The sequence below is a fragment of the Drosophila montana genome, unplaced genomic scaffold (assembly GCF_035044405.1).
Source record: "Drosophila montana isolate Dmon_TW-CO22-7 unplaced genomic scaffold, ASM3504440v1 contig_1505_1, whole genome shotgun sequence".
Taxonomy (NCBI): Eukaryota; Metazoa; Arthropoda; class Insecta; order Diptera; family Drosophilidae; genus Drosophila; species Drosophila montana.
In genome coordinates, this window is record NW_026996452.1 from 5,090,639 (window position 1) to 5,108,651 (window position 18,013).

At 38.2% G+C, this 18,013-nt stretch overlaps 2 protein-coding genes across 2 annotated transcripts in view; one reads left to right on the forward strand and one right to left on the reverse strand.

Annotated features, from left to right (window-relative positions):
• The window catches only part of LOC135438256 (uncharacterized), a 78,830-nt gene that overhangs the window by 22,318 nt on the left and 38,499 nt on the right, over window positions 1-18,013 (reverse strand). The gene's annotated exons all lie outside the window — the stretch shown is intronic.
• Window positions 6,005-6,690, forward strand: LOC135434760 (uncharacterized). Its single transcript, XM_064691442.1, has one exon. The coding sequence runs from the start codon at window positions 6,040-6,042 to the stop codon at window positions 6,673-6,675; it is 636 nt and encodes a 211-aa protein (XP_064547512.1). The 5' UTR covers window positions 6,005-6,039; the 3' UTR covers window positions 6,676-6,690.

Below are 18,013 nucleotides of genomic sequence, written 5' to 3' on the forward strand. Positions count from 1 at the left end.
AAATATAAATTCCAAAGCAATTCTAATAAAAATGATATTTAATTGTAATTACTTGAGGACAATAAATTCTTAAAGCGTTATTATTTAAGAAATTAGCATTATTGAGTATACTTCTTTAAATATAAAGTGAGTGATTATGACTAAACATATAAATAGAAAGTCTCATTGCTGCTGTAAAAAAGAAAAGAGTAATTGAAAGTCTTTATGCTCCACGAAGATTTGCAATTTCTGTTTTTTTAGTAAGCTTTGTATGACTGGGTGTACATTATTTGTTGGCCATTTAAAGCTGTGACTACTGCCGCCTGACCTATTACCTTCTTCTGCCCCACTCGCCCTAGGACTCCTCAAACCAGGCTCGTCCGGCCTATTGGCCAGTTAGTTGCTGACGTTGCTCTCCGTAAAATCGCATAACAAATGATGTTTAATGCTGTGGCTGATGAAGCTGAAAAGGCCTCCAAACGCATTCCATGTGGTCAAACATGCGTGCAAATGGAATGCCTTTTTGTAGGCATCTTTACACACACACAGCACATCCCCCACCACGCCCCCTGGGTTATCCAGCGTCCACCAGCCTATTTTTGGTGCAAAACCTTGTTGGCGAAAAACACGCTGCTCATTTGGCTTGATAATTTATTTTCGCATATTAATTTTGGCTCGACTTGAGTGCGTGAGAGAGACAGAAAATGAGAGAGAGAGAGAGAGAGAGAGAAAGGCAAATGAGAAATGTGTGATAAATGAACGGCGCTTAAATGCTCAAGGATACGAGTACTATTTGCCACAGGCAGGGCAGGCAGCAGATCCCAGAAAATTATTATCCTGCACAACACACACACACACACACACACACATACACACACACACATAAGCACACACACATTTGGCTTACACGTTTAAATATATGAGCATTAATATTGGCTAAATATATATTAAAGCACACAAGAATTTAGTTTTATTTTAAATCACTTTTATAGTTTCCAAATTTCTAAGTTAAGAACATAATTGCGTAATTATATGGCTTTTGAGAATATTTATTTAAATGGTTTTTTGAATCATTTTCATTTTGAAATTACTTAATTTAAGCGAAATGTACTTGAATATTAAAAACGACAGGAATTATATTCAACTAATTCTTGAACTTTGAAGCGCATTTTTGTTCGGGTGTAGATATATATTTATATGCATGCCTCGCATTTTGAATGTCGCCGGCTTAATTGCTTTTATATTTAATATATTATATATTTAAATACATACATAAGTCGGCTGAGTATTCTTTTGGTTGATGAAAGTGTTGCATTTATCAGGCTTAGCCACATGAATGCCTGACAATCGACTACATAATTAATGAGCTCTCAAATGCGTTTGCCATGGCTTCAGGCTCTTGAGGTCAAGGAGCTGGTGCTAATGCCGGGCTTAATCTAGTCGGGTGCTTGCCAGTGGCAAGTCCATTAAGTCTGCACAAACGAGGTTTCAAATTTCAATGTATATACCCTGTACTTAACAGGATATTATACCCTGTAGCCACATACTTTTTGTTTTTGCCGGAATATTTTCAAATTCAGAGTCATTTAACTATGGTCATGTTTTACAAAATAGGTTTAAAAAGTACAATAAATACAAATCAATTATAATTTGTAAGGTTGGAAGGTTTAAAGTCGAGCAGACCCGCATACTTTATCGAAAGTAGCAGCGACAATCTATCCGCTTCAAACTATTCCTACAAATCTTTAAATATAGTTTTTCGCCTGCAGTCCATTAGCTTGTTTCCAATTTATTGAGTGCCCTCTAAGTTGACCAGCTAGAATAGAATGAATCTTCAATTGCCAATTATACATCACAATGTCCTCAATTTCCTCTAAGCAATGTATAAGTTCTCAGTTTAATGGGCCAACTACAGTGTTTGTTGATGCTTGACAACATTTTGTCAATAGAAATTTCACATTGTATATTTCTCCGCAAATTGGCTTTTTTGTCAATGCCCATCATTTGAACGGCTGCCCACCTGCCCACCTGCATCTCGACGCAATCAAACAGTCAATCGAATCGGTCTTTAATATCATTCAACTTTTCATGTGCTTTGAAATGTGAAGCAACCCAATTATATGATGCAGAATGCCATGAATAATATGCGTGCAAGGCATTGTTTGGGGTTGCTTTGAATGGAGGTAGGTGGTTGTTGGCAGGCGGGGGGTCTGAGGCGGGGGTTGAGTGAGGAAATGTTATAAGGTGCTCGTTGTCGGCATTGCGAGTGCTTTAAAGGACACTTGCCCTAAGTGCAACAGCTGCTGCTTCATCAAAATCATCAACAGCCACATTATCATCATCATCTTAATCATCTGAATCATCATCGTCTTCTGCATAAGTTGCCTGTGCTGCTTGTCCCCGGCACACATTTCTAAGTGTTTTGTTTACGTGTGTGCACATTCACAGAGACTTCGTTTGCATAATAATTTAACTCATTACATTTCGTAGAATTGCAACTAACCCCCAGTATCTGCTCTCTTCCCCTAATCAACATCTTCCACTCCAACTAAATGTGCACAAGATACATTTATTTGCCAGACGTTGCAAAAGGATTTATGCCTCATATGTGCCAGCAAGTGGCAATTCTAAAGGCAACTATGAGGTCAAGATGCGGCTAGGCACACACTCACACACCCACACGCACACACACACACACGCACACACACAACGACACTTTTGCACACACACATTAAACCTTAACTGCTTGAGTATTGCAGTTTCTTAAACGTTTTCATCATTATACCCTGTAGCGATAGGGGTAACAGGAAGGTATTCTGGTTTTGTTCAAATGTATGTAACAGGCATTTATTGTATTAAGTTTATCATATATCCACGACCACAGAAACTATAAAACCTTAAGCTTCATATTTGATCTCTCTTCACATTTGATCAAATTGAAACTCTTGTGTACTTTGCTCAGCCTCATACTTTGTCGATACAGCAGCTCGGTGCTGCGTGCAGGGCGTCTTCTAGTCGGGCACACCCAACTAAAGCACGCTTGTCTTAGTCTTGCCCCAAGTTGGATGCAGTTTTGAAGCTGTTGTTGCAACAACTGTCAATGGCTCATCAATTACTTTGCGGCAATTGCCCATTTGCAGTTTAATTGATTTTGTCAACTTTCCGAGTCTTTAGTTATTTTGACAGGACTCGCTGCCTTTGGACATTTGGATGCCATTCAAATTGCAATTTGCATACGCCGAGCTGAGCCCACTGTGCAAACTTTGGCCCGCCGGCAAACTCTTGGAGTCTAAAGGGCCACATAAAATGTTCCACATGCCGCATGCCACTTGCCACTTGCCACTTGCAAGCCAAGTTCAAAGTGCTGCAGCTAAAGTTTCGCCTCGTCCAATATTGTTGCTCGGCTTTTGCCAAAGTTGGTCTCCAATTTTGGTTTGCCGAATTACAAATATGCGAATTTTCATTCGGCATTCAGTTTGGCGCATTGCCTGTTTATGCATCCAATTAGGGCAAATACTGATTACTGATATATAAAATTAGATGAACATAATTTGGCTATGAACAATACTTAAATAAATTAGGCAAGCAAATGGCCTATTGATCTAAATATTTGATGTAGGATATCTTTGAGGATATCAATTAATAGAAGAAATAATGTTCATACATCTTTCATAGCAATAAAAAAAAATAAAAAATTAAATACGCACAGAAAGTAGTCGGCAACTTTGTGCGCTTTTCTCGCTAAAGACGTTATAATTCACAACGAGTTTTGGCTTCGCCTGACTGACCAGACAACAGCAAGCTTTGATTCTAAAGTAGGCTTCTTAAAATAGAACAGCAGACAACCTGCTAAGATTTTCCTTTTTCTTTCAACTTGTTTATTCTATGTTGGTAAAATAAAGAAAAATAAAATGTTTATATCTCTAAACGAGCTAGCTTAAACCTATTAAAACAACTTATAATCTTCAATCAGACTTTAAATTTTCATTTCCGCTGCTTTTACACAAATATGTATTTTAAAGAAAAGCCTTTAAGTGTTTTCATTTAAAAGTCTCTTTATGATTTCCTCTATACGTGCATCGCAAAGATGATTCATGAAGACCGTGCAGCATTACAGCTTCTGTTTCGCTTATTTAATAAATAGCCGCCTATATCTACATACATATTCTGTGTCCTGTCGAAAGTTGGCTCTGCAGAAATGCATTTACCGCCGTTCACTTAAACGTCATCTATTTTTATGCGTCGTCCTTATGTCGTCCTAGAGCTGGACGCTTTCTTGTATTCCGCTTTCCATTCCATGCTGCTCTTTAATCTCTGCCCCATTCTCAGTTCCATTCCTGCCTCGTGGCGCATTTCCTTTGCACTTCTTGATGCAACAGCAATTCACTTAACTTACTCAAGTCGTTGTCGGCATAACTTCCGCACTTCTCTGCACTCCTTTGCAATCCTCAAAAAAAATAAAATAAAAATAAAGAAAAAGGAGTAGAATCCTGACGGTATAGTCATCCCACACGCTGAGCTTGGCGCTTAGTGTTTTAATGCCAATGCTCGCACACATTTTATACAATTTCCAAGATGTATACATTTCGAGATCCTTTGGCTCGTGCATTTGTACGCTTTATTTAACCATTGAGAGCAGATTGGGGGGCTGTTGGGGCGGGGACTAGACGTAATTGTGTGGGTCGAGTTACTGTTGGCTGTAATACGGGTCGCAAGACCTATTTACAGTTGGCAACAGCTAAGCACATGAAGCTGCAAATCTGCGCGAATCAAGCGAAAACACCTGAAAATTTAAAGCAGAACAAAAAAGCTGGCTCAAGCCGAGCCTCTTGAGACAGTCAGTCTCAAAAGTTTGCGCATATAAATAGATCTTGTTTGCTGCAAGCTTGCAAGGCTAAAAATATTTTATGTCATATTTATATAATAATTAATTACAACAAATCCCATTAAATATTAGAGTTAAGTGAAGAAAATAGCTGAACTATAATAATTTTGGAATAAAGGAATATCATACTTGGATTAAATATATTTAGTAACTAAATAAAGTTAATTAAATATTTCAGCTTAATTATTTTTCCTTCGCAAATCTATTTAATTATACTTAAAGCCTGCTTAGTCTTGTTTTGATCCCATAAAAATTCCAATTATTAGCTTTAGACGTATCATGATCAAGTACACAATAAATATTGTACTTTCAGTTCGGTAAACAATATACAGTAAACAAAATACAATACAATATACAATACAATAAACAATTTTGGGATAAAGGGAAAGAAATAAAGGAATGTCATAAGAAATAAAGGAATATCATACTTTGATTAAATTTATTTAGTAACCAAATAAAGCTAATTATATATTTCAACAGAGTTTTTTGCCTTTGCAAATCTATTTAGTTATACTTAAAGCCTGCTTTGTCTTGTTTTGATCCCATAAAAATTCCAATCATTAGCTTTAGACGTATCATGATCAAGTACACAATAAATATTGTACTTTCAGTTCGGTAAACAATAGGTAATTTTGGGATAAAGGGAAAGAAATAAAGGAATATCAAAAGAAATAAAGGAATATCATACTTGGATTAAATTTATTTAGTAACCAAATAAAGCTAATTATATATTTCAACAGAGTTTTTTTCCTTTGCAAATCTATTTAGTTATACTTAAAGCCTGCTTTGTCTTGTTTTGATCCCATAAAAATTCCAATCATATTGTACTTTCAGTTTGGTAAACAAAGACACGCTTCAAAAAAACATATTTACCATTTCTTTCTTATAGAGAACGTTTAACACATGCAATGTTAATTCTCTTACAAAACCCCATTTATGAAACCCTTTGTCACATTATTGTGAGTTTTAGTGAAATGGTTTTTAAGTAGATCAACGATTTGACTGGTTGACCGAGTCACAAACTGTCAAGTGGTTGCTAATTGAACTGATTTAAGTACCTTCTCCCCGCCCCACTGTGCAAGCAAAGAAAGTAACTGGCAGGTGTGAGAATTCTTGAATACCTCACATGGCTCAGTTCTACATTATATCTTGGACCGTATAGAGGCTCTGCTGTCATGTTGAGAGCAATTTTCGTGTGCTATTATTTGACAGCCTTTACACTGGCCAGCAGCTTGAGTAGCTATCAAGTTGATCACCTGAAACGCTTCAGCAGATCGCTGATATTTCCAGCTACCGCCCCGACGCGTGTCCAGTTCATTGGCGGCATCGGCATCCCAGTGGAAGATTTGCATTTCGAGTCGGTCACCTCGGGCTATGTGCTGAAGACGGAATACTTTCTGCCCACCAATGCGGACGAGATCACCAGAGTCTACATGAAGCCGCAGCCCATAACGGCCAGAAAGAATATGGCAGCTATGGAAGAGCCACCCAACATGGCTTTCATGTATCGCTGGGTCATCTATCGTGGCATCGAGATGGTTTTACAGAACATGAATCTGCCGGGACGCAGCTGCCTGCTGCGCGTGATCTGTGAGCACGCGGCGCTGCCTCTGAGCCACGAAAGTGGTTTGCTGGCTGAGCTGCTGCACATTGTCCTGACTCCTTCCAGCTCCACGGATCACTATGCTCAGCACACCGATCGCGAGTATTTGGTGGCGGAACGTTTTGGCAAACGTGGCGCCAACTGTGCGGCTGCCTATGGCCGCAAATGTCCAAGTTCTCCCATGCAACTGGTTACAGTGTTGCTGTAAGTTAAGAGCGGGTAAATTTGTATAGAATTGTGATATATTTTGTATTCAAATGAAATCGAACCCTGCAAATGCAGGGTGTTAAGGATCGGCAATAAGCCCAGAGGCAGCAGTTCCTTATAGCTAAACAGATCATCAAGAGCCACCTTACATCAGACAGTCTTATAAAACAAATAATAAAATATATATTTATCGATGACAGATGACAAATAATAAGAGACAGCAGCGTCTGTGGCCAACTTTAGAAATACAAGCAAAAGATTAGTTATAGCAAATACATATTGTCTAGCCAAAATTAAGTGGATTGTGGATTTCTATTCTACCAATACGCACTTTTAATGTATGCTTAAAACATTAGCCATAATTCCATATCCAAATATTGAAATGCCTGTCGCGATTTGACTGCTCAAATTGGTTTGATACTTAGCTTTAGGTTAAAGATGGTAGCTGAACAAATATAGAAATTTTGTTTGTTAATTTGAAATATTAGATGAAGAGAACTTTTTTCTCTGCGCCATTGAGTCTGTTGTCTCTGGCTATGCGCTCCGGATGCAGTACTTTCTGTCCAACAATGCGACGGAGATTACACGCATCTATCTAAAGCCAGAGCCAATAACGTACAGAAGCAGCAATAAAGAAGAATTTCACTTGGGTTCAGTTTATCGCGAGATATTCTATCGTGGCATTGAGATGGTTTTACAGAGCGTGAGCCTGCCTGGACACAGCTGCCTGCTGCGTCTGATCTGCGAGCACGCGGCGCTGCCTTTGGGCCATGAAAGCGGCTTGCTGGCTGAGCTGCTGCATATCCACTTAACGCCTTCGGGCTCGAAGGAGCTGCTGGAAAGGCACAAGGATCGCACCTATCTATTAGCGGAGCGTTTTGGTAGGCGTTGCGGCAGCTGCGCCTCTGCCTTTGGCATGACATTTAAAAGGTCGACCCTAGACTTGATAACTGTTTTAGTATAAAGTCAGCCAAATTAAATTGATTACGAAAATGAATACAATATATCGGAATAAAAGTTTACCTATATAAAAATGAAGTTATTAAAAGTGAAAATTTACATTTTAGTAATTTGTGTTTATTTTTTCAGTATGTAAATGAGACAATAGCTTTTGTTAGAATGCTGCCATATGCGACATATTCGTTCATCAATATTTTAAGCCCTATTCAAATTGGCATTATTTTATTTAAATATGCACAAACAGCAGCCGAACAGTATGTTAAAGAGCCATGAGTATTTTAACATATTTTCAAATTGATATTATAATTATAATTTAATGGCATTAAGTACTTGACTACGAAAAGAATAAACAAATTTAAAGGGAACATATATTTTAGACTCTGATTGAGGAATGTATATTTTATTATTTTCTCTAATATCTTTAAATGTAACAGTCACTTGAAATATTTAAACAAATTGATAGCTCATATGGAATACAAACACAGTTACATGTAACATTACGCATAATTATTATTAAAAATATCACAAAATTGTTGTTAATAACCATTTGACTAACACTCGAGTCTGACAAGTTGACAACTGACTGTCAAATGCACATCTATCTTCAGTGTTTGAAATCACGTAGGTAAAGGTGCGATAATTGCAAAGTTAATAAACATTTTAATTAGTTTTCGTACGGCCTGTGATTTGCATAGTAATCAGCATCAATTGTAATTACGCATGTGTGTCATTTGGGGCACACGCGGCGTATGCGTAATGCGAATGTAATTGTGTGTGTGTGTGTGTGTTTGTGTGCGTGTGCGTGTGTGAGAGCGATGTATATAATACTTAAATTTAAATAGTAAATATAATTTATATGAATTATGTGTCGGCTACATGCGTTTAATACAAATTTATTCCAACGCCTCTCTCATTAGAGCACATTCAGAGCACGTACTAGCCGCCACGCCCACTCCATAATGGGCTTAAATACTTTGGCACGCAATCGTCCTGGCCAAGTTCATGTCCATGTCCAGAACTTACACAGCCGTAAAATAATTACACACATTGAATAAAACGCGACATGGCACAGAAACAAATCAACCGACCCTCACCCGACCTTAACCCGTCACGCCTTTGGCCCGTGAGGGGGGGAGAGGGGGGTCTGCTTAGGCTGGACAAACTCGAACTGTTTGCTTTTGGCATTTCAATGCCGTTCAACCGAACGGATTTAATATTAATTAGCTGGCTGACGACGCAGTCGGCAAACCAAACGAGAAAATCCCTTGGAACTCATTGCGTATACGCCCTGTGGGCCCCGTGGTCCCGGGCGACCGTATCACACGGTAAATTAAATCAAAATATTGCCTGGTAAACAGTGAGAAGAGCTTCATTTGTTGTGCTCCAACAAATTATGTTTATCTTAAATGCTCCACAAACAACCATATACCCCTCCAAGCAGTCTTTTTTCAACTTTTTGCCACATAAAAATAACAATATGATTATTGAAATCCTAGCTCGGACCACTTCCGGTTCGGTTTGCCAGCCCTGGCGGTTTGTCTTTAATTTCAACCTATCCGGAGGCCACTCGAAACAAGCAAAGGGGTAAATATATTTGCTAAATTATTTAGCCAAATGCAAATGAATTTCTGTCTGCCTTTGAGACCCATGTGAGCACTGGCACTCGAGTGCTGTAGAGAGGAGTTCGCCAAATTGAACTTACTTTTTAATCAAATTAGTAAGGCAGAAGGTAGGAAAAATATTGCAGAAGATTGAATGCCCTTGATAGACATGGAAAACTGAAAATTCGCTTAATAATATATCCAGTTTTTTCATACACCTACTTAAAATTCAAAGAGAATACATATTTTTATATTATACTAATAGCAATAAGTAATCATATAAGAAAATTAATGATAATAATAATAAAATTAAGAATAATATTATCCATTAATAATCATTATTTTAAAAAATAATAATATTTTTAAGTTCTATATTGCATATTGAACCCTGATAAATAATAAAACAATGAAATTAATAATGATAATAATAACAACAATTTACTCACTCAGTTTTCGTCACGATATCTGTATAAAGAAAAGCTATGAAATAGCTTCATAAATCTATAGAAAAAGTTTTTTTTCTTGCTGTACACAGAAGAATATACCGATTAATTTAAATAATCAAATAGGTATTCACATTTAAACCAATTTAAACTTATTTTCCTATAAAAACACGTTCATATAATTTAGCCAATCTCAACTTAAATTTCTACGAATACTGCAATAAATTGCTCAGCTAAATACCCTAACTGACAAGTTTGAAGGCAAGTTTTAAATATGCCAACTCTGGGAAAATAGCTGACTAAACTGAAAATCCCTTTACCCAAAACAAATTTTTGGGGGTGTAGCCGGAGGTGTGGCTGTGTGTGTGCGTGTGTGTGTTGTCTGTCAAAGATTTGCAATTTTGTAGTGTGAAATTTATGGGCAGACGTTAAAGATAAACGTAGTGTCATTGATTAACGAGTCGTTGTCGGGCATTGCTGGCCATTGCCTGGGGAAATAACCACAGAGCAACTAATATGGGGAGTTCAGGTTGAAAGTATTTTTTGGTGATTGCGCCGAAAAGTTAACAGATAAAACGCTGGCAAAACGGATGCGCCCATAAATCAGTAAGTAAATGTGACTTCCTCCTTTGTCGAACACTTGACGCGCAACAGGGAGGCAAAAAGGACGACTGTCCTTGTCCTGGCCTGACCCAAGTGCTGCATGAACGAAAAGGTAAAGGGACCAGAGTCCAAATGCAGCCAAACCGGTTGAGGGATTGTCGCTGTGCAGGAGGCTTCAACGAAGGCACAGCCATGGCTTAGCAGAAAGAGAGAGAGGAACAGTCGCTGCAGGTGGCAGGAAGCAGGATGCAGGACGAAGGACACAGAAGGAGTTGCGCATAGATTGGCAACATTTGATGGCAAAAGTTACGTTCGCATTTATCTTTCGTGCAAGTGTCACTTGTGAGTTTCTTGAACCACAGCCAAGCGACTAGAGCTGACGATAAGGACAAGGAGAGTGCGAGGGTAAAGAGAGAGAGAGAGAGGGTAAAGGATGCCCTACAACAAAACAAACAGCACGTGCTCATGCAACAAGAACAACAACAACAACAGTTGCTGGCAGCACGAGAACAACAAAGTGGCAAGGAGTCAATGTTATTAAATTTTGTGGCACAACATTTTAAAATTGGCTTTAAAATTGACATTGATAAATGAACTGCAGCAGTTCCGGAATCGGAACACGAACTACTCGACGCCGCATTCAATCAACAATTGTTGTACGCATTACTCGAAATTAATTGTTGTCAATTAAGCACTCGGCAGTCCTTTTAAAGCCAGCTTAAATGCTCGATAAATGCCATCGATTAATACAGCAGATCCTTTTGACTTTTATCGATTGTCGCAATTAACTTCTTGCGGTTAGTTGCGCAATTTTGCAAAAGGCCCATAAAAGCCATCAATAAATCTCAATCGTCTGAGGTGTTCTTGATAAATTTACAAATCTTTACCGTATGCCAGAAATAAATTTGTTCCTTATAAGGAAACATTTTTTCATTTATTCAATTAATATGAGATTGTTATCGATGGTTAAACCAACATTGAATGAATCGATATATCGATAATCAAATATCAAATAATCTATCGAATATACACAAATTTCGAATATAGTCGACAGCTAACGAATTTATAAAAAAAAAGCCAATCGACTGTAAATATATCGAAAGTTTATCGAATGCAGTTAAAAATCAAGTTGTATCGAGGTTAAATCAATTATCAATTTTGTTCCTTATAAGGAAACATTTTTTCATTTATTCAATTAATATGAGATTGTTATCGATAGTTAAACCAACATCGAATGAATCGATATATAACCTATCGAATATACATAAATTTCGAATACAGTCGACAGCTAACGAACTTATAAAAAAAAGCCAATCGACTGTAAATACATCGAAAGTTTATCGAATATAGTTAAAAAGCTAGTTGTATCGGGGTTAAATCAATTATTTCGATTATATTATGTTTATAATAATATTGATTGGTAAAATACTGAAGAATCGAATATGAGCAAATATCGATTATTATCGATTTCTTATCGGCGCACATTACCACTTTACATCATTTGTAACTACTCAAAGACGTTGACTTGGTTTTGTTAACATTTATTTACTAAGAAACAAAATGAATACAATCGAATATATGCAAATATTGGTAACTATTGATTATTTATTGGCGCACAGGCCACATCATTTCAACTACTCAACAACCTGAAACCCTGTTTGCCCCGCCCGTAAGCCGCAATTGATTCACCTGGCGCGCTTTGAAGCAGCACCTGGCAACCGCATCATCAATTTCCGTTGCTTCAACTGTAGCTCGTCGGAGTAGTTGTTAAGTTTTCTTCCGTTTTTGCCAATTTGCATGCATGACATGGTAATTCCCATTCTATAGACCAGACCCCCTCATATATATGCCGCTTGGGAATTTGCCCAAGCCCCAGTTGCATTGATGTAATGCCAAAATGTTACATCTCGAACTCAACGTTTGCCATTTACGCGGTGCGTTGACAAATTTGTTGTCGCTGCCCCAATTGTTATTGTTGGTCTACCTATTACTGTTGTTATTGTGTGTACAAGTGGATGGATGTTTGTGTGTGTGCGTGTGTGTCTGTGTCAAAGTGGGCGGCTTAGAGTTCATGTTTATGTTGCCGCCCCCTCGCACATTTGAACTGCTTTTGTGTGCTTTGATTTATGTGGCTTTAAATAATTTACAAACAAGCATTTGACAGTGTTGGCAACTTCATGGACGAGTATCTAGGGTTGTCAGCTTAGCGTAAATTATGATTTTGCATTTCATGCAACAGCTCAGATAGTCCAAAACACTTCCTAACACAGTTGACGGAATCCAATTTGACAGTTTATCAGCTTTATCAGGCATCTATTATTGTGATATGTGTATGTGTGGCACTTCTAGAGGCTGCTCGACTTGGGTATACCCTATATACATATACATTAAATCTTTGTAGTGTAGTCTAGATCTGTTCCTGGACCGTTAAGTACTATTTATAAGAAATCTATATAATATCTCGCTATTATCTATATGCACCTTATTTTGCCTGATCCTAAGGAGTCCGAAAAGGGGCACCAATTTGAAGATTTGAATATTTGGTAAAAGGGTATAATGGATACCTACTTACATGACTTAAGAGCAGATACATCTCTCTTAAGAAATGGATTCTTTTGCAACACTGCAATGCAGTTTTCTTTTACATAATTACTGAACACCTTTCCGACAGCCTTTAGTTGGCATCTTTTTAAAATGTCATAACTAATAACTACGCATCTTAAGTTAACGCAAATGCAAGTTGTCTGCGCTGATTATCATAATAAAGTGACGGGAGCAGTCAGTGTTGTAAATGGGACATACATAGCTGCACAGTGTTGCGACATTACGTGATGGCAACACGTCGTATGCGCAATATTAATTATTCAATGCGTGGCATGTAGATATGTAGATAGGGTAGGAGGATATTTCTTCTGCTCTTCAACGCGGTGTCTGCCTCCGCTTTGCCTGTGCTGAATTTAAAGTTGAAGCCAGAGACAAGCACGCGATGGGGCAATAAACGTGCAATTTTCTCGAAATTACAAAAATGTGAGCAAACATTTTATTTGCGCTTTTAACTTTGTTGCCAGTTGCCTGTATATGAACTGGCATAAATCTTTTGGCAATTCTTATAGCCGGCTGCCTTTGCTTTTATTTCGCCAGCTGTCTTAACATGTATATATATATACATGTATACATATATATCTTCTGCGTTTCCTTTTTTTTTGTGCTTTTTGCGTGTTGCAGTGACAAGAATTTGAATAATTCGCCAAATGTGCCAAGTTGAAATGTTAAAATTCTCAACGACTTTGGCCTCACAGTCGGCCGGATGTTGGCAAGCGTCTGGCTGTTTCCGGTTTGGAATGTAACCGAAAGTCACGACTGCCAAATGATTGCAAATGAACGACACTGAATGCCCACTCCACGTCCCCCTCCCCACACGAACCCCGGCCAAGGGGCGCGGCAGCGACTTTAAACTTTTGCTTCTCAGCTGTTGCCCTTCGCTTAGCTTAATGCATCGTTAAATTTATAGCCGCAACACAAAAATTATTTAACGCAATTTCGCTAATGTGTCACAGACATAAACATGAGGGAAAAATAAACAAATGCTGCTTCTCATTAAAATGGATGCGCCCTGATTGCCTGCCTTTGGCCCATTAATTTTATGACATTTTTCTACACTTTTTTGCATGCATTTTCTTTTGCGTCAGCTTGGGTTCACGACAGCTGCAGCAACTGCAGTTTGTTATTGCTAATGGAAAACTTGTTGTACCATTTGCCCGCATTTTGCTTGCTCAATGAATGGGCACATGTACAAAAATGCTAAAGCTGTAGCTTCTGCTGTTGCTGTTGTTGATGCGTTGTTGATGAAATTAATAAGCAGCGGCAGCAACAAGTGAGTCGTCAGCAACATCAGCAGCAGCTATAACAGCAACAGCAACAACTAAATTTCCATCAACAATTACAATCATCAAAACAGAAGCAACAACAATTTCAACATCAACAGGGCAGCAGAGAAACAAGAACAGCAAACAACGAGCAGCAGCAACAACAGAATAGCACAACAACAGCTCCGTCAGCAACAACAGCAGCAATAACAGCAGCAGCAGCAGCTCCACCTAAAAAACAACAACAACAACATCTCCATCAAAAGAATAGAAATTACAGCAGCAGCAAAAGAATATCACAACAACAGCTTCATCAGCAACAACAGCAGCAACAAGAGCGGCAATAACAGCATCAACAACAGCAGCAATAACAGCAGCAGCAACGGCTCCACCTGCAACAGCAACAACAACAACAGCATCTCCATCAGCAACTGTCAAGTTCGCTGCTAATGGGCGGCTGCCACGCCCCAAGGCGTCACTGATGCGTGACTTGAACGTTGCACACAGGAATTTTAAAATGCAGAAGCATTTGATGCGTGGCATTCTTTCAGCCAGGGGCACACAACTATTCAGCACAGCCCAAGAAACTCCCATTCGAGGGACAACGATTGTGGGCGGTAGGCGTGGCTGTGCGAGCGCATAGCTACGGATAAGCAATTAGTTGAGTAGTCGAGATGCGAATGGCTGATGACACGAACTGAATAGTCTGGGCTAAAATCATAAAGCACCATGGCATTTGAAAGCGTGTTATGTACCTGGAATTGCAGAAAGGCATGCAATATGTTATCAACTACAGTGTTAACTCGCCAAGTGGAACGTACAGCAATTGGCATTGGTGTTGTCTAGCAATGAAACTTGGTTCTAATTTTTTAGTCAACTGTTACTATAGGTATTATTAAGCGTATTACCTGCAAGTCTGCTTATTTGCTAGCTCTGCTAACAAGCAAAATATGTTGGAAATAATTGGCATTTTCATAAAAAATTGATGGGCTCTGTTTCGATTCCAAGACCTTGTTGGGTTTTCCACGAACCAAAGAAACTTCAGTTGTCAGCACTCCCACACACTTAAGAGCCACACAGCTATAAACTGTTTACCTTAAAGGCTTACACCTTAAATTGCATTTTACATATCATTTGCGATATTACCATTAAAGAAACATAAACATGCTTAACACGAAACACCTTGCTTTCTGTGTGCTACAAAAATAAAGCGAATCGCCCAAAACAACTGGCCCAACGAAATCAATTTGCCAGCACAAATATTTGGGCCATATTATGGCCCCAAAAATGGTCTAATTATGCGTGGTCATATGCGGGTCAGTTGCCCCATTCAAATGTAAAGCCTTATGGGGCACAAAATGACCCAAACCGTCCACAAAAAAAGGTGCACACGTGTGCAAGTGAGTGTCTGTGAGTGTATGTTGTGAGTGTATGCTGTGAATGTTTGTGAATGAACGGGACACGAGAGCGGAAATAATCCACAGTTGAGAATTTGTTGTGCCACATCTTCTCCATCTTCTTCTTCTTGTTCTGTTTTCATGCATATGTAAATTTTCGTTGCCAATTTTCTTAGTTGGCACGAAATGAAATAATCCCAACAATGACAGAGTTAAGTCATTTAAATGCAAGAGACTGTTGCCAATTTCTGCTGTTTGTTACCACAAAACAAGTAAAAAAGCTTTGGTCGGGTATGCTTGATATGTAGCTACCCTCTACAGGGGTAAACGGGTTTAATAATGTACTTAGAGTCCAAAAACGTTGTTGGGGTAATAATTGATCGCTTTGCCTGTGAGTTGGGTAACTGTTTGGACACAATCTTATAGAATCTTAAGGAATAATTATACCAAATATTTTAAGGCACTTCATAGGATAAGTTAACGCTTTTTACCAATCCTTTGTTTCTTACGTTCATCTCTAAAGCTCATATCAAAAACAGGCTTCAATTTTTATGAAAATTTAAATAGACTAAAGCGAGATCGAATATCTGGGAGAGGCTGCTTCAAGTTGAAGTCTTAACTAAATATCTTATGTTAGTTTTTATGAAGAAATTTTTAGTCGTACGGTTTCTTTTTCTCTTTGTTGCTGTTTATAACCAAGGAAAGAAATGGGTTATTCAAGACATTTTCTCTCACTTTTTAGATATGATTAAAATCAGTATAAAAATCGATAAAATTGTCAAAGGCCACAATCAAGATTATTTTAGTGGAATTTGTGAAATCTTTTGCAAAAAAAAGTGGACATTTTTTCAAGATCAAGAAAGAACTCATCGATTCGAATTAAGGACTGCAATTAATTTCGATAACGTATTATAGCATTTCAGTCAAAAAAGAAACATGAGAATGTTTAAAGTTAATTATAATATAAAATTTCGATATGTTTCAATTAACTGTTTTAAGAATAAAAATTAAAATGTATGCTATTTTTGATTCAATACAATAAACATTTAAAAAAAAAAAACTATTTTAAGATGTTATCCCATGCCTGGTACTAGGCGACATTAGGATCACAATAAAATAACAAATCAACAAAGGGCAGACAAGGCCGTACAAATCTGGCAACCGGTTAATCCGAAAAGGCAGAAAAGGGTTATTACAGTTGCAGGATACACACACACACACATACATTGAAAACAGCTGTGGACAATTTGTGCAAATGGGCAGGGTATAGAGTAAGCTTTTAGCCAACTCCCAGCCCAACTGTTCCAATTGGTTTGGTACATGGCCCGAGCGCTGCCGTGTTTAATTGAGTTTGAAATAGGTGCCAGTTTTTTGGGACCTATTTTGACTGGAATACGACGACGCATGAAATTGGCTTACTTTTGTGTGTCTGTGTGGGTGTGTGTTTGTGTGTGGGTGTGTGTTCTTCTAATCCCACTCATACTAAGTGGGATTGCCCTCTGGATATGCACCTTTTTTGCGAAAGTTAATTAAGTTAACGCGTTGGGCCTTTTGCGGCTTGAGTTGGACACAAATTTTGCCGAGCTTGAAATGAATTTGATTTTGATTTTCTGTACAGGATTGAATTTCAAAATTCGCAGCCACAGAAAATTAAAATTTACTCTTGGTTTTTCCACCTCCACTTGGTATTGTAATATGCCAATTTATGTGCGCTCGTCCCGCAATCCTTTTGGCAAATTCATTTATTTCAATTGTTGTTGAAGCTTTGGCAGCCCCCGACAAGAGCGGGGGCGAGCATAGAAAAAATGCCGTAGCCTAATATACGGCGTAATAAGCCGTTTTTATGCAGCGCGCATTGTCGGACCGGCATTTTTATTGTTTCCGGCCGCATTCGAATCGGCAGGCGGCAGGCGTCAGGGCTAGGCAACAGTGGGACGAAACTAAAATTATTTAAATTTTATTTAAAGGTGGAAACTATAAATAATTGGCCTTATCAAATATTTTTTATTTATTAAAAAAAATTTAGGTAGGTAGGTAGGATTTATTGCTCGTTGTTACCAATGACTTTATTTTGAAACAAAAGGTGTACTGAAATATTCTTTATGATTCTATGAGTTTAAAAAAAGCTAATGACTAAAGTCGATAAAACTTTCGTTTTATATATTGTTTAAATTAAGTTGAAATATCATTTATTGAGGGAAATTACTATGTTAAGCATTTATGCCACCAACATTCCTTTTCTGGACCATTGTACATTGACTGACTGCTGACAGCGATCCTCCCCCCCTCCCCCCTCTCCACCTTTGCACACCACACTGATGCTGGGCGGTGCGACGTCAATGGGCGTGTCGGGTACGCGTATTTGCCGACTTTTCAAACGGCGAAAACTTTTGTCTACATTCGTTTCATTTTATAACCTCGCAACCGAATAAAACAAAACAAAAGTTTTTCAACTTTTTGCATTGCGGG

Excerpts from the sequence above, each read along its gene's own strand:
- LOC135434760 (XM_064691442.1), top strand. The coding sequence starts at position 6,040 with ATGTTGAGAGCAATTTTCGTGTGCTATTATTTGACAGCCTTTACACTG.